The sequence below is a fragment of the Caenorhabditis briggsae genome, assembly GCF_000004555.2.
Source record: "Caenorhabditis briggsae complete genome, chrIII, whole genome shotgun sequence".
In the NCBI taxonomy this organism is placed as follows: domain Eukaryota; kingdom Metazoa; phylum Nematoda; class Chromadorea; order Rhabditida; family Rhabditidae; genus Caenorhabditis; species Caenorhabditis briggsae.
Genome location: NC_013490.2, coordinates 13,316,066 through 13,337,314, shown reverse-complemented (window position 1 = coordinate 13,337,314; position 21,249 = coordinate 13,316,066). Strand labels below are relative to the sequence as shown.

At 34.5% G+C, this 21,249-nt stretch overlaps 4 protein-coding genes across 4 annotated transcripts; 2 read left to right on the top strand and 2 right to left on the bottom strand.

Annotated features, from left to right (window-relative positions):
- Positions 1 to 5,468: 5,468 nt before the first annotated feature.
- On the top strand, positions 5,469 to 12,531 carry Cbr-attf-4 (the record flags this gene model as incomplete). Its single annotated transcript, XM_045244602.1, has 7 exons — positions 5,469 to 5,627; positions 7,560 to 7,658; positions 8,679 to 8,768; positions 9,369 to 9,678; positions 9,742 to 9,903; positions 10,934 to 11,440; positions 12,407 to 12,531. The coding sequence occupies 7 exons, from the start codon at positions 5,469 to 5,471 to the stop codon at positions 12,529 to 12,531; spliced, it is 1,452 nt and encodes a 483-aa protein (XP_045097241.1).
- A 198-nt stretch (positions 12,532 to 12,729) lies between these two features.
- On the bottom strand, positions 12,730 to 14,625 carry Cbr-srb-11 (the record flags this gene model as incomplete). The annotated part of the gene is made up of 5 exons (XM_002642715.1): positions 12,730 to 12,900; positions 12,946 to 13,239; positions 13,608 to 13,709; positions 14,161 to 14,379; positions 14,413 to 14,625. Coding segments are annotated over 5 exons (999 nt in total), but the record flags the coding sequence as incomplete, so codon positions are not given.
- CBG26072 lies at positions 14,526 to 17,046 on the top strand (the record flags this gene model as incomplete). The annotated part of the gene is made up of 6 exons (XM_045244601.1): positions 14,526 to 14,617; positions 15,380 to 15,543; positions 15,789 to 16,006; positions 16,429 to 16,561; positions 16,612 to 16,750; positions 16,830 to 17,046. 6 exons carry the CDS (start codon positions 14,526 to 14,528, stop codon positions 17,044 to 17,046), a joined length of 963 nt encoding a protein of 320 aa, XP_045100393.1.
- A 1,450-nt stretch (positions 17,047 to 18,496) lies between these two features.
- Positions 18,497 to 20,803, bottom strand: CBG21148 (the record flags this gene model as incomplete). Its single annotated transcript, XM_002642716.1, has 5 exons — positions 18,497 to 18,747; positions 19,255 to 19,356; positions 20,222 to 20,378; positions 20,429 to 20,528; positions 20,583 to 20,803. Coding segments are annotated over 5 exons (831 nt in total), but the record flags the coding sequence as incomplete, so codon positions are not given.
- Positions 20,804 to 21,249: the final 446 nt, after the last annotated feature.

Below are 21,249 nucleotides of genomic sequence, written 5' to 3'. Positions count from 1 at the left end.
TTTCTGAATTTCTGAATTTCTGAATTTCTGAACTTCTGAATTTCTGAATTTCTGAATTTCTGAACTTCTGAAACTTCTGAATTTCTGAATTTCTGAATTTCTGAATTTCTGAATTTCTGAATTTCTGAATTTCTGAATTTCTGAATTTCTGAATTTCTGAATTTCTGAATTTCTGAATTTCTGAACTTCTCAATTTCTGAATTTCTGAATTTCCTGGAATTTCTGAATTTCTGAATTTCTGAATTTCTGAATTTCTGAATTTCTGAATTTCTGAATTTCTGAATTTCTGAACTTCTGAATTTCCTGGAATTTCTGAATTTCTGAATTTCTGAATTTCTGAATTTTTGAGATTCTGAATTTCTGAATTTCTAAATTTCTGAATTTCCGAATTTCTGAATTTCTGAATTTCTGAATTTCTGAATTTCTGAATTTCTGAATTTCTGAATTTCTGAATTTCTGAATTTCTGAATTTCTGAATTTCTGAATTTCTGAATTTCTGAATTTCTGAATTTCTGAATTTCTGAATTTCTGAATTTCCGAATTTCTGAATTTCTGAATTTCTGAATTTCTGAACTTCTGAATTTCTGAATTTCTGAATTTCTGAATTTCTGAACTTCTGAATTTCTGAATTTCTGAATTTCTGAATTTCTGAATTTCTGAATTTCTGAATTTCTGAATTTCTGAATTTCTGAATTTCTGAATTTCTAAATTTCTGAATTTCTGAATTTCTGAATTTCTGAATTTCTGAATTTCTGAATTTCTGAATTTCTGAATTTCTGAATTTCTGAATTTCTGAATTTCTGAATTTCCTGGAATTTCTGAATTTCTGAATTTCTGAATTTCTGAATTTCTGAATTTCTGAATTTCTGAATTTCTGAATTTCTGAATTTCTGAACTTCTGAATTTCTGAATTTCTGAATTTCTGAACTTCTGAAACTTCTGAATTTCTGAATTTCTGAATTTCTGAATTTCTGAATTTCTGAATTTCTGAATTTCTGAATTTCTGAATTTCTGAATTTCTGAATTTCTGAATTTCTGAATTTCTGAACTTCTCAATTTCTGAATTTCTGAATTTCCTGGAATTTCTGAATTTCTGAATTTCTGAATTTCTGAATTTCTGAATTTCTGAATTTCTGAATTTCTGAATTTCTGAACTTCTGAATTTCCTGGAATTTCTGAATTTCTGAATTTCTGAATTTCTGAATTTTTGAGATTCTGAATTTCTGAATTTCTAAATTTCTGAATTTCCGAATTTCTGAATTTCTGAATTTCTGAATTTCTGAATTTCTGAATTTCTGAATTTCTGAATTTCTGAATTTCTGAATTTCTGAATTTCTGAATTTCTGAATTTCTGAATTTCTGAATTTCTGAATTTCTGAATTTCTGAATTTCTGAATTTCTGAATTTCTGAATTTCTGAATTTCTGAATTTCTGAATTTCTGAATTTCTGAATTTCTGAATTTCTGAATTTCTGAATTTCTGAATTTCTGAATTTCTGAATTTCTGAATTTCTGAATTTCCGAATTTCCCAAAAATTGTACTTCTTCCTCCTCTTTTTTCTTCTAAAATCGTGCTCAATGTGTGCTCATTGAGCAAATTTGGGCTTGTTATAAAGAAAAGGAAAACGAGAGGCCCAAAAGGCGAATCGAAAAATAAATAAATAAAATTTCGCTTTTCTCCCCCCCCCCTCCTGTCAATTTTCCTTTAGTTTTGTTCCGTCTTTTCTTTTTGATTTATTGTTTGTCCAATTCCTTTTCTTCAAAACTGCTCGTGAGCTCATTTTTCCATTTTTCTTGGTCACTTTTATCAATTAGTCATATTTAAAAAGAATAAAAAGGCTTTTTGCCCCTTTTTGGCACCAAGTGAGTTTGAACCCCGGACCTCTCGAACGGCGAGCTAAAGCGCAGCCACTGCGCCACTTGGACACTTACGATAGAGGGTGTAGATGGCGTAGAGGTGGGCGCGCTTTTTGCAACTTTTAATGTGGCGAAGAGCGAAGTTATGAAAATGTAAAAATGTGAAAATTGTATAATTTTTACACTCATTTTCCATTTTTTTAACAAAAAAGAATAAGTAAACCGGCTTTGTTTTTCTCCGTCACCGGCGCCTTTCTCTTTTCTATTCAAAAACGCTTTACGCATAATGAAAAAAAAAGGGGAAAAAGTTATGAGAAATAGTGGGAGAAATGGAGAGAGGCGAGAGATTGTGTAATATACAATTTATTTTACAATTTTCAAGAACTTTATTATGCGCAGGGAAAGCAAAGCGCTTTTTCGCTTATTTTTTGTTTGGTGGAGATTAGATATTTCAAGAGATGAAATCGAAATTATTCTTTTAGTTGAGATTTGCGAGTTTTCTGAATTTTTAAAGTTACTGTATTTCAGAATTCCAAATTTTATACTTCTCAAAAGTTCTCATATTCTTTAACTTCTTTGAATCGAAAACTCGTGGAATTTCAGAGATTCAGAATCTCCTCCCTAGACTCCCTTAACTTATAACTTTGAGCGAATTTATCTCCGTCCATTCGGTCCTGTTCAAGATAGGAAAAAGTGATCAACTAATAAAATGTTTATCTTAATATCACAAACATTTTATCAATTGACAAATTTTTGATATCTTTTACAGGAGCCGAGATAAGTAAGGTCAAACTTGGCAGTCCGAATTTCTGAATTTTCAAAATTCGACATTTCATAAAGGATTCTAAAAATTGTAGAACCCTGAACCCTTTGTATACATATAAATGTATAAAGTATATACATTTATTTATAATAAATTCTCTCTCTCTCTCTCTCTCTCTCTCTCTCTCTCTCTCTCCCCAACTATACACAAATAATGTCTCTGCGCCTCTTCCTCCCTCACACTCTCTCACTATTTTTGTTGAAAAAAGCGAAATTTTTTTTTGCGAAATGTATAAATAATATCATATTTTCCCTCCTCCACCCCATTTCTCTATCCTTTTTCCCATTTTTCTTTTACGATTTTTTTTTCTGGATAGAAAAAAAATTTCAGCCAATTTCAGAAAAACAATTGGAATCCTTTTTTAAATGCATTAAATTTTTGAAATGAAAATCGGAAAACCTGTTTTATGTGAGTTACACCTTTGTGAACAAAATTTAATGCAGAAATAGGGGTATTAATAGTAAAAATTGCTATTTTTGAATTTTCTACTTTTTCCTGAATTTCTAGACCAAAAAATTCAAGTTGAGCGTGCCAAGAGCTTCAAAATGAGTATAAACGCAACAAGGCTCCGCTCACTTCAAGGGCTAGAGCGCCAGAGAAACGAGACACTCTGCGTCTCTGACCCCTAAACTCAAAGTGGGCTGAACCTAGGCTTGTTTGGGCTCATTTTGAAGCTCTCGACCCGCCAAATTCAAATTTTTTTATTTTCAGAACTCAAAACTTCACTGGAAAAATTTCGAGGATGTTTTTTTTTAAATTGAAAAAATTTCAATTTTTCGTTTTCAGAAAAATAATTGGATTCTATTTTTTCCTTTTTTTTTTTGAAAATTTCATTTTTAATGCATTAAAATTTTTTGTGAAAATTGAAAAAAACCTGTTTTTCGGTCAAAGAGGTTACGCCTCTGTGTACAGATGGGAAATCTAATGCAAAAATAGGAAATTTTCGAAAATATTGTTTTTGAAAGTTGAGATGTTCAGAAAATCAGAAATTCAGAAATTCGGCAATTCGAAAATCCAAATTTCTGAAATTCAAAAACTTCGAAATTTTCAAAATTTTCAAAAGTACACCACCCAACATTTGTCTAACCCATTATATTTTGAATTCTTCCCTAACATTTGCTCATTTGCACAATATATTAAAATGAGCACAAAATGTGCTCATAAAATGTCTTTTCCCCTCTTTTTCCTCCGATATTCTCTCTAACTTCTCTGCGTCTCTCTCCCTCCCACTCTCTCGTCCTCTCTCTCTCTCTCTTTTATTCATTAGTTATATCTCTTTTCCATTTCCTCTTCTCTTTTTGAATTTGAAATTCGAACCTTTGAATTTCCGAATTTCTGAATTTTTGAAGTTCTAAAATTCTAAAATTCTAAAATTCTAAAATTCTGAAATTCTAAAGTTCTAAAATTCTAAAATTCTAAAATTCTAAAATTCTAAAATTCTAAAATTCTGAAATTCTAAAATTCTAAAATTCTAAAAATTCTAAAGTTCTAAAATTCTAAAATTCTAGAATTTTAAAATTCTAAAATTCTAAAATTCTAAAATTCTAAAACTCTAAAATTCTAAAATTCTAAAATTCTAAAATTCTAAAATTCTGAAATCCTAAAATTCTAAAATTCTAAAATTCTAAAATTCTGAAATTCTAAAATTCTAAAATTCTAAAATTCTGAAATTCTAAAATTCTAAAATTCTAAAATTCTAAATTCTTTTCCAAATTACAAAATTCCCTTATTACCCTCTAATTAAGTCCAATTCTCAAATTACCCTAAAAACGACAAAATTCAAATATAAAATGTACATTTAAATGTCCATCAATCCCCCACCACCAGATGTTCATTCGATTTAACCATTTATTTATGTACTAAAAATGGAAATTAGAAAATACTAAATTTTAGGAGAGAGACGAAGAGAAAAACCCATACTTTTTGAATTTCCTACTACTTTAAAACTTTTAAAAGTTATCAATTCAAGTTTGACGACGGGTCAAGAGCTTCAAAATGAGCCCCCAAACGACTAGGCTCCGCCCGCTTTAAGGCTAGAGCGCCAGAGAAGCGAGACGCTCTGCGTCTCTAACCCCTTAACTGAAAGTGGGCGGAGCCTAGTCGTGTTTAGGCTCATTTTAAAGCTCTCGAGGAGCTCAAAACGAATTTGTAGGTTTCAGAATTTCAAAAAGTTTCGAAAGAGTTGTAAATATCAACATATCAATTTTATGATATTCCTAAATCCTATATTTTGGTTTTACGACACCCAATACGTCTCCTCATTTTTATTTGTGAATGAGAAAATTGAAAATTCTCAATTCCCCAAAATTTTACATTCAATTTTAATGGCGTTTTCCCGTTTTCTTTCTCCCCCCGAATGACCGGACCCCCGGCCATTCTGTCTGTCCCACACACACACGACAGCTGTTCCATTGGGTTTATGGCGTTTTTCTGTCTGTGTGTCTGTTTGTCTATTCGTCCAGGATGTCCGCAAATTTCAGAATTTCGAAACTCTCTTCTCTCTCTCTCTCTCTCTCTCTCTCTCTCTCTCTCTCTCACGTCAACCTAGAAGAATAAAATTGAAAATTGAAAAAAAGGAAATTTCGCATTTTTTATGAGAGCACAGAATTTCTCTTCTTTTCCTATACTATTTCTTTTTTATCATATTTTTTCCAAAAAATTTTTTTTTTCATTTTTCATGACTTTCCCCCCCCCCCCCCGCTTATCTCACATACTCTTTCTCTCTTTATCTTTTTTCTATAATTTTCAGCAAAATTAGGTATTTTTAGAATTTCAAAAAATTAAAAAAAATGATGCTCCACAAAATGTTGCCTCCTCCGAAAATTGAAGATTTCGGGTCGTCGGTGTCCAGCCAAGAATCTGTCAGAAGCTCGATTTCTCCGGAAAATCTTGAGGTGAGTGAGTTTTTGAATTATGAAGCAGAAAAATTAGAACTTGGCGGGTCAAGAGCTTCAAAATGAGCTCCCACACAACTAGGCTCCGCCCACTTCAAACTTTGAGGGCTAGAGATGCAGCGTGTCGTTTCTCTGGCGCTCTAGCCTCAAAAGTGGACTGGGCTTAGTCGTGTTTAGGCTCATTTTAAAGCACTTTAACTGCTTAATACAAATTTAAAACTGAAAACTAGTTAAAAGCAAAACTGAAAGAGTTCGTGGCTAGAGAGCCAGAGAAGCGGGACACACTGCGTCTTTAACCCCCCAAAACTCAATGTGGGCGTATTTGGGTTCATTTTGAGGCTCCTAAAGAGCTTAAAACAAAATTTCATATTTCAAAAACGTTAAAATTCCCTCGGAAACTATTTTTTCTGTAATTTTTAAAAGTTTTGAAAAAAATTTCTCAAAAAAGTTTTTTTTGTTTGATCTCAAAATATAATTGTTACACTTTTTGATGATTTTTAACATTTGTTTTCAAACACACACAAGTTTTTTCTTTTTTTTTTCTTTTTTTTTTTTTGTTTAATTGAAAAAAAAGTTTCTCTGGAAGAGAGAAAAAATCACGATATAAGCTCTACAACACTTTAAAGGCGAATAACTCAAAAACCGTATGAGCTAAAAAAAGGGTCAACTACAAAAATGTTAAGCATAAAATTTTACACATTTTGCTAGTTGACAACTTTCTGATAACTTTTTTAGTTTCTGAGATATGGGCCTTTAAAGTTGGCGCGCACAAATAAGCCTCTCCTCACGCCCCTTTTCGAGCGCTTCGAATTTAAAGGCGCCTATCTTAAAAACTATAGTAGCTACAAAAAAGAGGTCAACTACAAAAGTGTTGAGCGCAAAATGTTACATATTTTAATAGTATTTAATTTTTTAATAGTTCGTTTAGTTTCTGAGATATGCGCCTTTAAAGTTGGCACGAGCAAATAGCCCTCTGTTTTGGCGCACACCAACTTTAAAGGCGCATATCTCAAAAACCAAAAAACCTAGTTAAAAATATAAAACAACGAAAATGTTTAAAACTTTATGCTCAATATTTTCGTAGTTTATAAAATTTTTCTAGATTTTTTAGTTTTTGAGATATAGCGTTTTGAACTTTCGACCTAAAAAAAATTGGAAAATTGTATGCCTCCTCTCTCATCTAAACCAGAAATATATTATTTTTATTTTTCCAAAAAATAGAATTTTTTTCAAAAAAAAAACGCCACCAACCAAACAAATAATTTTGTTTTTCCTTCTTCCTTTCCCCACATTTTCCAATTCTTTCACAAATTTTTTTTGTGAAAACGAAAAAAAAAATTCCTCAAAAAATTTTTTTTTGTGTCTGTGTGCACACATATAAAACTAATAAAAGTATTATACATGTATTTTTTGATTAATAAAAAATTTTTCGCGTTTCTAGAAAACGGCTTATCACAAAAAATTGATAAGGAATTTTTTTTTGAGAAAAATGAAAAAAAAATTTTTTTGATAAAATTTTTTTTTGGAAATTCTTGGTGAGCACACAGTTTTTGTGTGTTTTGTCCAAAAAAACAAACAAAAGAGACTTTTCGAAATTTGACCATTCATACCGTTTTTTCGAAAAATGAGCACAATAATTTTTTTGGAGCCAGGGCGTCTATACTGTCAAGTTTGAGCTCAATTATCTCGGTTCCCATGGAAGATATCAAAAGTGTGTCAACTGATAAAATGTTGCTAATATCATGATAAACATTTTATTAGTTGAAAACTTTTTGATATCTCTCAAAAGAAGTGAGATATAAAAGCTCAAAGTAAACGATCCGGGTGGCGTTCTATTAGAGTGTTTACGGTATTTCCTCTTTCCATATATTTTTTTGCCTTCCCTCAATCAAATATTTATATAAACCGTTTTTTTTTGTTTATTTTGCCCACAATTTTTCTTTTTTTTCTCTCAAAAATATATATTCAATTTTTCAATCTTCTCAGGATCTCATGGAAGACAACGTCGTCGCCAAAAATGAAGATGTGGAAATTTCGGAGAGAGTTAAAAAATTGGAAAACGACTTTGTTTTTATTAAACATCAGGTGAGATAAGGGGAATTTTTGAATTTCTGAATTTTTGAATTTCTGAATTTCTGAATTTCTGAATTTCCTGGAGTTCCTGAATTTCTGAATTTCTGAATTTCCGAATTTCTGAATTTCTGAATTTCTGAATTTCTGAATTTTTTGAATTTCTGAACTTCCGAATTTCTGAATTTCTGAATTTCCTGGAATTTCTGAATTTCTGAATTTCGGAATTCCTGAATTTCTGAATTTCTGAATTTCTGAATTTCTGAATTTCTGAATTTCTGAATTTCTGAATTTCCGAATTTCTGAATTTCTGAATTTCTGAAATTTGAACATTTCGAAAACTTCATGGAAACTCCAAAATATTCCCTTTTCTAACAAAAAGTCCTGTAATTACCCCCTAATTAAGTCTCCAATTTACCCTGAAAACGACGAAATTCAGATTTAAACGCAGAGAAAAACCCATACTTTTTGAATTCTCTACTACTTTAAAACTTTTGAAAAAAACTTAAAATTCAAATTTGGCGGGTCAAGAGCTTCAAAATGAGCCTAAACACGTCTAGGCTCCGCCCACTTTAAGGTTAGAGCGCCAGAGAAGCGAAACAGTCTACGTCTCTAACTCCTAAACTCAAAGTGGGCGGAGTCTAGTCGTGTTTAGGCTCATTTTGAAGCTTTCAACAAGTCTGAGATTAATTTCTGAGTTTCAAAATCTCAAAACATGAATTCCTGATTTTCCGATTTTTTCTACTCGAATTCATTTGAATTTCGCGCGCATTTCCTTCTCTAACAAATAAGCTATTTTTTCGGAGAAAAGTTGACATTTCTGACCATATGCACGCATCGGTAAATATTACAAAAAAAACGGACACCTTTCAAAATGAAAAAAAAATCTGGATTCCAAAAATAAATGAAATGTCAACAAAACGACGATTTTTTAGGTGAATTATGAAATATGTTTTGTTTGCTCTTGTTATTTTTTCTCTTTCTGGCAATTATTGGAGTCATGACTTTATGGATAAAATTAAAATCGATTTTCAGCTCACCTCAATTATGACACATCTACATGTCGAGGGGTGTAAGTGCACAACTTGCGTTAAAGTCAAAGAAGAAAAGGCTCCGAAAAAAGAGGTATACTTTTTTCCTTCAACATTTTATCTAGTGGTTGTTATACTCATGTTGAAGATCTTATAATGCTGATTATGACAATATAATTTTCATGAAAATTGGTCCAAAACTAACCAAGTAACGGTCGTTTTTCCCAAAAGGCTAGAGTGCCAGAGACGCGAGACACACTGCGTCTCTAACCTCAAAACTCAAAGTGGGCGGAGCTTAGCCGTGTTTAAGCTCATTTTGAAGCTCCTGGTCTGCTGAACCAGGTTATATATTCTTTATAAAAATTGGGCCGAAATGAACTAAGCTACGGTTGTTTTACCGAAAAGTCTAGAGCGTCAAAGAAGCGAGACATTCTGCGTCTCTGAACTCTCTTTTTTTTTAAATTTTGAAACCAAATGATTTCGAATCAGCGCGTTAAGAGCTTCAAAACGAGCATAAACACGCCTAGGCTCCGCCCACTTCGTATGCCAGAGTGCCAGAGAAGCAAGACACACTGCGTCTCTAACCTCCAAACTCAACGTGGGCGGAGCCTAGTCGTGTTTAGGTTCATTCCAGCTCTAGATGAGCCTAATCCAAATAACTAAACTATTTTTACCAAAAATCAAAATATTTCAGAACGAAGCCATCGAAATGTTGTCCCACCTATTCCCCAATGCCTCTCTAGAACAAATCCAATCTCTTCTAGACCTCTCGAAAAAGAGCAAAGTACCAAGCACACCAAAAGAAACCACAGTGATCCCTGAAGCTACAGTAATCCCAAAACCTCCTGCAGATGAAGGGCTAAAACTGGGTCAGGGCTATGAAAATGGCGCGGGTGCTGGAAAAATTCAAACTGAGCGATATTCGGAGCCAGCGAGGAAGGTGAAGAAATTCAGTTTACCGCCAGCGGTAACACATTTTCTGCAGAGGAAGGATAGTGGGAACGGTAGGGGAATTTTTAACTTTGAAAAAAAAAGATAAAAATTTTTTTTTTAATTCTCATTTTCAGCTCTAATCCAACCAAACACTCCGAACTCAAACACAGCTTCACCTGGACCATCTTCTTCGGATGGAGACGATCATATGGATACCCCGTTAGATATGCAGGTTCAGTCAAGTACGGTACCATCCACGCCGACTGCTGGAGGAGGATCCAATTTATTCACTCAATGTGAGTAAATTCCGAAAAAAAATACCAAAAATTCAAAAATTCACAAAAAATTTAGTAGTTTTTTTTTTAATTTTTGAAGTTAAAAAATCGAAAATTAGACAAAAAATTACCCTACAAACCGAAAATTCTCGAAAAATTGAGCTTAAATGAGGTTTTGAGATCGTTTAGTAGATTTTCGCATACTTGGCGCAGTGGGTTTTCCAGTTACCGATCTGGACACCAAAGTTCGATTCCTCACAGGTTCAATTTCTTTTGCTTTTTGTACCCACCCGAAAAATGCAAAAATCCGGATAAACAGACACACAGAAGGCCATTTGTTTTAAGTTTTTGAACATTTTTTGGATTTTGAGATTTTTCGAAAAAATCAAAAATTTCAGAATCTAGTCGTGTTTAGGCTTATTTTAAAGCTCTTGATTTTGAGAAGTTGAAAAAACAAGTTTCACAAGAATTGGGCGAATACTAATTGAGTTACGGTCGTTTTACTAAAACAGCTAGAGAGCAGGAAAAGCGAGACACACTGCGTCTCTAACTTTTCGAAGTTTTTGGGTTTTAACACCTGGAAATTAGAAATTAACAGGTCAAGTGCACCAAAATGAGCCTAAACACGGCTATTTTTGGTCGATTTCGAATTTTGACCTCCAACCGCTACGCGACCGCAGCGCAATGGCTAAAAATGAAAATATCCCGAACTTAGTTGTGCTTAAGCTCATTTTAAAGCTCTTCTCATGCCGAACTTGAAAAAACAAGTAACACAAAAATTGGACCAAATTGGACCAAGTTATGATCATTTTACTAAAAAAACTAGTGCGCGAGAGAAGCGAGATACACTGCGTCTCTGCTCCCCAAACTCAAAGTGGGCGGAGTCTAGTCGTGTAAGGGCTCATTTTGAAGCGCTTGACAAAACTCAATGAAAAATACATTTTCTGTAGAATTTCAACTTCAGAATTTCAGAACTGATAGAGATACGGTAGCTTTAATTGAAAAGAAGTTTGAAAAAAATCAGCTTAAAGCTCAAAAACCCAATTTTCAGCCATGATGGATATGCTGAAACACAACGCCGCCCATTCAACCGGCTCACCTGGTTTCCTTCGCGGCCGAGGCCGCGGTCGACCAAAGTTAATTGGAGATGAGCTAGACGCAGATCTAGTGGACTATATGGTCACTCTAAAGAATGCCGATCCCCATAAAGGCAACTTCACAGCCTCCCAAGCTCTTCATATGGCACGCCAATATATTTTGGAGAGAGCTCCAGGTCTTCTAGAAGAGCACGGTGGACATGTGAAGCTGAAGTTGACGTGGGCAATGAAACTGGTCTCCAGAATCGGTGAACGACAGAAAGAAATCGAGCTGGGTCTGCCGGCTGGAACACTTTCAAATATGGGACGAAATTTGACGAATCTGCCGACTGGTGGCAATTTTATGGCTGATATTATGGCTCAGAATTTGTTTTCACAGCAATTGATGATGGGAAACTTGTTGGGAGGCGGAAGTCCAAAACAGAATGAGGAGAATATTCATGTGAAGAAGGAGAAAGAAGGTGAGGGATTCGTTGTAAAAGTTATATGCCTTTAAAGTTGGTGCGTGCTCAAAAAGGGAGCGGGAGTAGAGGCGCCAACTTCAAAGGTGCATATCTCGAAAACTGAAAAAGTTATCAAAAAGTTGAAAACTTACAAAATATGCGAAATTTCCCGTTTTATATTTTATTAGTTAGCAACTTCTTAATAGCTGTTTTAGTTTTCGAGGTATGGGCCTTTAAAGTTGGTGCGTGCGTTTTTCATGCGCCTCTTCCCCGCTCCATTCTGATGCGCGGGAAGACAAATGGCTGGCGCCAACTTTAAAGGCGCATACCTCAAAATCTACTGCAGCTATCAAAACGTTGTCAACTGATAGAATATGTGATTTTTTACGATTTATAATTCATTAATGGATAACTCTCTAATAACTCCTATGGTTTTTGAGATATGCGTCTTCAAAGTTGACTAACTTTTCTGTGGTGCCGCGGCATAGGTCTGCGTCTCTTTAAAGGCGCTTATCTCAAAAACCGTTAACGTTATTAACAAATACTTAATTACCAAAATATAAACCTTGAAATTTTACATATTCTTTTAATTAACAGCTTTTTGATAACTTTTCTAGTTTTTGAGATATGCGCCTTTGAAGTCGCGCATACTCCATGCGTCTCTCCCCTTCTCTCCCCTGCGCGCGTCACCTTTAAAGGCGCATAACTCCAAAACTACTGTAGCTATCAAAAAGCAATCAATTTACAAACTATTCAAAAAGTTGTTATTTTCATTTTTCTAATTGATTACTTTTTAATAGCTTTTTTAGTTCTTGAGATATGCGCCTTTAAAGTTGACTAACTTTTCCGTGGCGCCGCATAGGTCTGCGTCTCTTTAAAGGCGAATACCTCAAAAACTACTGTAGCTATCAAAATTCTGTCAACGAAAAAAATGGAATTCATAAAATTATCTATTCAAAACTTTAAATTTTCCGCCATTTCCAGTCACCCAAATGCCTGAAATTGTGAATATCAAAGAACTCGCATTCATCAACAACTTCCTCGCCGAACTCAATGACAACAATGGAGAAGCTGGACCATCAGCGGCTCTTTTTGCTCCAAAATCTTAATTATTTTTTTCTTAATTACCTTGAATCATCTCAAAAAGCACAAAAACCCGAATACATGGGTATTTTTCGACTTATTTTTGACCCTATGTACCATTTTAGGTATCTTTTTTCTTTTGTCGCTGAAAATCTCAAATTACAGTTTCCCTTTTGTTGGAAAGTCAATAAAAATATTTATTCCACCGTAACCATATCATTTCTAGCAAATTCTACAGTATTCCAAATTTCAAAAATCGCTTTTTCATAATTTTTGGCTCCAGAAGTTCCAGTTGACGACATCTGAATCGTCGTCGTTTGCAAATTTTGAGATTTGAGTTTTTTGAAAAAATAAATCGAAAAAATGCCAATTGCCAAGTGATAAGTGGGAATCATCTGGAATTGAAAAAATCAATTTTCTGAAAAAAGTCAAAGGATTACTGTAGAAGAGAATGTGCGAATCCCGAATAAGTTATAGGGGTCGGAAACTATTAAATTCCCAAAATATCGAAAAAATACGACTAGAAAAACATAAATTCCGAATAAAATGATATGAACAAAAATTACAAAAATTGAGAATTTCGTTGATTGATAAACTTCTTCTAATTGATATTTTACTGATAATGAAGCATTGGAAAGTGCCTTTTTTAATTGAAAATTTCGAAAAATTAAACGAAAATTCAAAAGAATATCAAAGATATTTAGGATGAAAAGAATTGTGTAGAATGTGAACATCTGGAAAATTTGTATTTAAGGTTTTGTTAGATTTTTGAAAGCTTTGAAAACTAAAGAATCGGAGATTCTGAATTTCAGGGATTCAGAAAATCGGAAGTTATGGATTTCTGAAATTCCAAACTTTTCGAATTTTCGCAAATAAATAAAATTCTGAAATTTCTCCTCAAAAAATCCGGCCCACTTGCAACTACTCAAAAAATCCCCTTGCAACTATGCAACTATGTTCAGAAGTCCCCAGAAGTTAGATGCTCGACCGTAATTCGATTAGTCAAAGTTTTGGTTTTTTAAACATTTTGGGTTTTCAGAAAAAATAGAGATCTTTTAGAAACTTCTTTTAGAAACTTCTAAAATTCTGAAATTCTAAAAACTTTTTGAGCGGCATCCGGTGGATTGACTGAAAATGAAACTGATGGTTCCGAAAACTCCTCATCTTGGAAAATATTGAATACAATACAGAAATTGATAATGATCTGAAATTTTCGAAACTCCGAAATTTTTTTTTTTGAAAAAAATTGAAATCTAGGTCATGACCTAAATATTGGAATCCAGGTCATTCCATAAAAATTGGAATCTAGACCATGACCTAAAAATTGAAGTCTAGGCCATGACCTAAAAATTGAAATCTAGGTCATGACCTATATTTTTTTTGCGTAAATTGACCTAGATATGCTCTTTGAAACAAAACCGCATTGTGTAACAAAAAACACCCGTTTGTGTATTTTCTTTATTTCCTTTTTTCATGTTTTTTACATGGTTTTAAAGAGCCTGAATCCAAAATTCACATTTATTCTGCTCAAAATTTGTTTTCCAAAAAAAAAATGCTCAAATTTTCCTAAAGTTTGGTACAGTACTCGATATCCGACAGACCTATAATATAATCTAGCCAGTCGAGCCATTGGAGATGAATTTTTTAAAACTTACATTGACATTAACTAATAATGGACCCAAAATAACTATAAATTGCTCATATTTTTCCAAAAATTTTATAGCAAAATAACGTTCAAAAGTGATAAAAAATGGGAAAGAAGTTGATAAAGTGATAAGAAACGAGATAGTTGATAAGAGGATTTTGTGATAAAATGGAGGGACCAGGAGATCACAGTTGGTATGAGCAATGAATGGATTCAGTGATTGGATTGTCTGCAAAAATGAAATTTTCTGAATTTTCCTCACCGCAGTAACCGTATAAAAAATGGAAAAAAGAATCAAAGAAACAAAATATCCAACAAAAATCGCTTTCAAGTTCCCATGAAAACTCGATGGCCATAACTTGAAAATCAAAAAATATGCCAATGGAAAAGTCGATAATCCAGAAACTAGGATTTGATAAAAACTGGAAGTTCGAAAGATTGGATTGTAGGCTTGCAGAAATTGAGTTGTACAATTTTCAGCCATTTTCAGACAAAATCTGAAAATTTCTGAATTTCTGAACTTCTAGAAATTTTCTAGACATTCTGAGGAGGGGGTGGGGGTCGTAAATTTGCTGACGTAGGTTTCGAATTCTTGGAAATCGGAAATTTAAAGGAAATTGAAGAAAACAATTTATGGGTTTTGATATTTTTGTACACTCCCCAGAAAACATAAATCTTCCTTTTTTTTAGGTGCCTAATGAAAATAAGCGTTGCCTTATAAACTGAAAAAGCTAGAGAAAAGGTGACTTTAATGGCGCATATCTCAATTACCGCATTAGCTATAAAAAACATTTGGACTACAAAATTGTAGAACTTTAAAAGTTACACATTTTTGTAATTCACTACTTTTTAGTAGGTTTTTTAGTTTTTGAGATATGCGCCTTCAAATTTGGCGCGCGACGTTTCTGTCTGTGCCCTCGCTCGCCCTTTTTGGGCATGCCTACTTTAAAGGCGCATATCTCAAAAAATAAAAAAGCTATCAAAATGATGCCAACAAATAAAATATATAAATTTTAATGCTTTATAATTTTTCAGTTTACAGTTATTCGATAACTCAAGCCGTTTTTTAGATATGCTTTTTCAAAGTTAGCGCGCCAATTTCAACACCAAGGCCACAAGAGAGACGCAGACAACAAGAGTATCTAGCTTCTCTGCGTCCCCTCACCCAAAGAATTGGCTCAATACAGTACATTGATTTAGATAAACTTCCCACGTTTTCCAAATTTCAGCAAATATTACAACATCATTAAAATTATTCCAACCAAATTCCTGGGAACTTTTTTAGTGAAAAAGATGAGAATTGGTACGGTATCTCCTTCAATTCTACTCCTTGTTTGTCTTTGTCTAAAGAATTCTTTCGGCATAGCGGACTATCAGAGAATGATGCCGAAAGGTGAGACAGGTAAAGAAATTAGACAATATCTCGGAAACTAGAAAAAGCTAGGAAAAGTGTTAAAATATAAAAATTCAAAACTCAACAAACTGCACATTCTGGTAGTTAACTACTTTTTGAGAGCTTTTTTAGTTTTTGAAATAAGCGCCTTCAAAGTTGGCGCGTCTAGAGACGCAGAGAAGCTAGACAAACTCGCTTCTCTGCGTCTCTCGCAAAAAAAGTCAGATTACTTATAATTATTTCAGAGTCTACCGCTACAATAATCGAGACTACAGAATCCCCGCCCACTGTACCTGTCACAAAAAAGGAGACTACTGTAGTTCCTACCACCCAAAGAATCGAAACCACTACAACTTTGAATCCAAATATTCGACTTATCGATGAAGCACAAAGGAACGCCTTTTTGGCTAGTAGCAACAATCATCGGGATGTTCATTTGGCTGGAAGATTCGCGTTTGTTTGGGTAAGGAGACGACGCAGAGAAACTAAAGAATCTCGTTGTCTGCGTCTCTCTTGTGGCTTTGTCGTCAAATTTAGCGCGCCCGCTTTAAAGGCGCATATCTCGCAAACTAGGAGAGCTATCCAAAAGTTGTCAACTAATAAAATGTGAGAAGTATTTGGCGTTACAGTTTTATAGTTATCAACTTTTTGATAACTCAAGCCGTTCATGAGATATGCGCCTTTAAACTTGACGCGCGTATTTTCCCTGCATCCGCTTCCTTCTCTTGCGCAAACTTTAAAGGCGCATAATTGAAAAGCTAAAAAAGTTACCGAAAAATGACCAATTACAAAAATGTGTGAATATTTGTGCTCTACATTTTTGTAGTTGACACTGTTTTGATAACTATCACAGCTTTTTAGTTATAGACGCTTGAAATTTTGCAGTCTTGGGACCCCACTCTAGTCGAATCAGCGACCGATAGAATTGCAAATGAATGTGACCCGAAAATCGATAATTCTGATGAACTTGAAGAGATGAAGTTAACTTATGAGGATTTCCGGAATATTAGAAGAGATAGTGAGTTTTAGGTGCAATTTTTTCTTCAAAAAATTTCTGGCAATTTTCAGAAAAAACGTTGCACCCAAAAATGATGCAAGTCTACTATCAAATTGGAATCGCTCGAGTTGGATGTGCTGGAAGAGTGAATTGTAAAAACGGGACCACCACTGAAGAGGATACCTTCTATTTTTGCCATTTTGCTCCGAGGTATTACTGTAGATTTTCAAAAAATTCAGAAAGTCAAAAACTTCAATTTCTCGCCAAAGCAATCCTTTATACTTTTTAGCAACATCACCGCTGATGCGAGTTTTTCGACTGGATTAAATGACAAATGCGAAAAACATGCAATGTATTCAAATTTATGTTTGGATGTCCCAGAAAAGCCAGCAGAATATGTGACGTCTCTTCCTGTCAGAATTGTCTACATAAAGAAATCGACGTCTTCTGAATTTAGAATCCTTTCCTTGATGATTTCTATGATATCCATTGGAATTTTTTCCTAAATCAGCAATTTAAATGGCTGAATTTGTAAAGGATTAATTAGTGAATAAAGATGAATTTTAAAGTTCCAAAAATTTTATTTTTTTTTTCGAATTTTCAAAAGTTTTCGAAATTTGAAATTTCTTGAAAACTGGTCTTGTTTATAGTTATTTTGAAGCTCTTGAGCAGTCAATTGAGAATTTTTTATTTCCACAGTGTTTGCTCAAAAACTAACAAAGTTATAGCCATTTTCCTGCCAGAGTGCCAGAGAAGCGAGACACTCTGCATCTCTAACCTCAAAACTCAAAGTGGGCGGAGCCTAGTCGTGTTTAGGCTTATTTCGAAGCACAGAATGCTCTAAATCTGAATTGAGCATTCTTAATCAATAAAAAACTCACTCTTGACCGTTGTTGCCGTATGCAGACTCGCTGCTTGGAATTCCATTAATTATCGCGGGTTATCAAGATAATCAAGAATTTCCAGAACAGCGAAATTCTTTGGTAGTTTGCAGAAGGCTGAAAAAAAGAGAAAATAATTAAAATTTCTGGCTTTGATGCGTTTAAAGCTTCAAAATGAATGTAAACATGACTAGATGCAGAGTGTCTAGCTTCTGTGGCACTCTAACCTTTTCGGTAAAACGACAGTAACTTGGTCAATTTTGGTTCAATTTCGATGAGATTCGAATATTTGTATTGAGCACAATGAGAGCTTCAAAATGAGCTTAAATACGACTAGACTCCGCCCATTTTGTGTTTTGGGGTCAGTGACGCAGAGTGTCTCGCTTCTCTAGCACTCTAGCATTTTCAAATTATCGACTGTAACTTGGTTAGTTTTCGATCAAACTTCATGAAATGAAAAATGGTAAATTTAGAATTCCACGAGCTTCTACATGAGTATTAACATGACATATTTTTGGTGGATTTGATTTTTTCGAAAATTTTTGAAAAATCCGATTTTTGAATTCTCGTCATGTTTGTATTTATTTAAAAGTTCTTTAAATGATGATTCCGATAACTTTAATTTTGTGCAATTTGCTGAGAAACTAACAGAATTGCAGCCATTCACTGAAAAGGTTGGAGTGCCAGAGAAACGAGACACTCTGCGTTTCTAACCTCCCAACTCAAAGTGGGCGGAGCCTAGTCAAGTTTGGGCTCATTTTGAAGGTACTCTTAAGCCGATTTCCAAAATACAGTTTTTGAATAAATCCGACTGAAAATGAAAAAGTTATGGTAGTTTCAATTTTTCTGTCCTAGACTATAATCTTGTCTAAAAATTTCCGGTCATAAATGTGTGTTTCTAGACTTTTCAAGAGCGTCACAATTTTTTGGTCTGACTGGAGTTTGATGAGAAAATAGAATCAAAATTTATTAAAAATGAACATTTTGTTTAGTAGGACAATGATTACTTTTCAACCAGTTTTTTTAACTACAACAAGTTAAAACAAAACAGAATATTCCAGAAAAATTATGCAAAATTCTCGGCGACCTCAATTCGAATTTCATCCTCCTCAGAATTTGGCGCCGAATTCAAATTCCCGCCATTATCCAGTGCGGCCAAATCGACGCCTTTTGTGTCGGGAAGGAAAAAACAAGAGACTAAAAGTGAAATAATGCCAATTGAGCATACAATTGCATATGGAATTGGACGATAGATATCGGATAGATATGCCATTTGTGGTGCCAAAAGAGCACCAGTTCGAGCCAACAGAGAGCATGTTCCAATGCCTGAAAAGGATTACTGTAGATTTGGCAAGATACAGTAATCCAAAAGGTTTGGATCACAAAAAACTAGAATGAAATTAGTTGAGTGTGAGCAAAGTTATGATGGTTTTAAGGTTTTGGGGTAGTTGGGGAATGCGAGGTAAAGTAATCCTACAGTAAGTCAGGTACAGTACCAAAGCAATTTTGGTTACTAAATAAGGTTACTGTGGTTTGGGGTGCGGTGATCCTAAAAGTACAGTAATCTAGTTAGCAAAATTATGATGGTTTCAAGGATAAGTAGAGGGGTTACAGTAATCTTATAGTAATCCTACCGTAATTTAGGTACAGTACCAGAGCACTCAGGGTTACTGAATGAGGTTGCTGCAGTTTGTGGAACAATAATCTAAAAAAGTACAGTAAGCTAGCTACAGTAGGAGCAAAGTTATGACCGATTTGATTGTAAGGTTCTGGTCCATGAAAGTACAGTGGATTACTGTAGTTTCGATGGTAATCTACAGTAATCTAACTCACCAATCGTTCGTATTCTCGTTGGAAAAATTTCAGCGGCGACCAGATAACAAGCGTCCCAAGTGAGCTCAATGAATGATGCTCCAATGATGTTAATGATGATTACTGTAAGTGGGTTACTGTAGCATTTGGTCATTTTTTTCCCAGAAAATGTTCAAAATGGTGAGAATGTTCGGAAGGGATTAATCTGGACTTTGAGCCGAGTTATGAGCACTCAAAGTTGGTGGCCTAGGATACCGAAATTTCAGAAACTCGGTCAATTTGTATACTGTTTGGCATGACTTGAGCAGCCGGTGGCCTAGAAAACCAAGTTTTCGAGAAAGTTAGGCCATCAAAAGTTAAGTAAATCAAATATACGTAACATGGCGTGAGAAATCGATTGGTGTGCTCGAAATACGCGTTTCTTGAGTTTGAGCCGAGTTATGAGCAATTAAAGTTGATGGCCTAGAAAACCAAACATTTGGGAAACTCGGCCAAGTTGTGTATGGAAATGTTTGCCATGACTTCGGCAGTTCTATGGTAATTTTAAAATTCGATTAGCCCTTCTTTGAAGCAAGTTATGCACCGTTAAAGTTGGTGGCCTAGGAATCCAAGTTTTCGAGAAAGTTAGGCCACCAAAAATTAAATAACTGAAAAATACGTAAAATAATGTGAAAAATCGATTGGTGTGCACGAAATACGCGTTTCTTGAGTTTGAGCCGAGTTATGAGCAATTAAAGTTGATGGCCTAGAAAACCAAATTTTTGAGAAAGCTAGGCCACTAAAGTTAAGTAACACTAAAATGTGTAAAATGATGTGAGAAAGCGATTGATGTGCTTGAAAAATGCGTATCTTGAGTTTGAGCCGCTAGAACTGTTTGAAGTTGGTGGTGACCTAGAATTGTCGGATTCTAGGCCACCAAGTTTTGTTTTGCATATCCTTCATTTTTTGAGCTTTTTTTTCCATATTTTTTATCATTTTTTAAACTCACTAGCCAAATTCCTAGATCCCTGAGATGAGCAATCCTGATCCGGCGATATCATAAGTACCATAATAGCCGAATAGCAGCAAATCATTATAATTTGAGGGATTTGATGAAGCTTTTGTCGATTAAAACTCGGCAAATATGTGTCCAGCAAGAAGATTGACTGGAAAAAATTTCAGATTTTTTTTTGAATTTTTTTTTCTCAAAACTTACAATTTTCGATAAAGCAATCGCTGCAGCTGACACAAACTGGCTCAAATAGAAGTTTCCAGCCAAATTTCCAGAGTTTAAGTCGGCACCGAATGAGGAGACGCTGAAATTTTTTCAAAGGTGGCCTAGGATTTTTCCAGGCCACGGTTACACATACCTCGTAGAAAACCAAAGTGAGCCTATGACAATGGTACTGTAGGCAATTGGCCAAGAAGAGAACAAGTCTCGAATTGTGTAGATTTTTGTGTCTTTTTCCAGACTTTCAGATTTTTCAGATTCTTCCAAAATTTTCAGATCCGCGTCATACGGTAGTCCAGACAGCCAGGCGACACGTTTTTCGGCACTTTTCATTTCCCGAAATCGTTTTTTTGTGGCGTACCTGAAATGGTGGCCTAACTTTTTCACCGTGGCCTAGGATTTTTTACCATTTTGGAGATTCTGGAAGAATCAGAAGCATTGGGAGGACTGGAACGGCTAGAAGAGAGGTCACAATTGCGGTGGCTCGCCAATTTTCACAAAGAAAACAGGCCAGCGTGAAGACGAGGCGAGCATAACCCTGGAAGAGGATTTTTGATGGCGGCCTAGAAATCCAAGTTTTTGAAAAGTTAGGCCATCAAAACTTAAGTTAGATAAAAATAGGTAAAATAAGATGAGAAATCGATTGGTGTGCTTGAAATTAATCTAGCTCAATTTTAAGCCGAGTTATGAGCCGTTAAAGTTGGTGGCCTAGAAAACCAAACTCTTTGAAAATTCGGCCAACTTTCATACCAAAATGTGTAAAATTTCATAGGGATTGTGATGATATTTTAATAATTTGAACAACT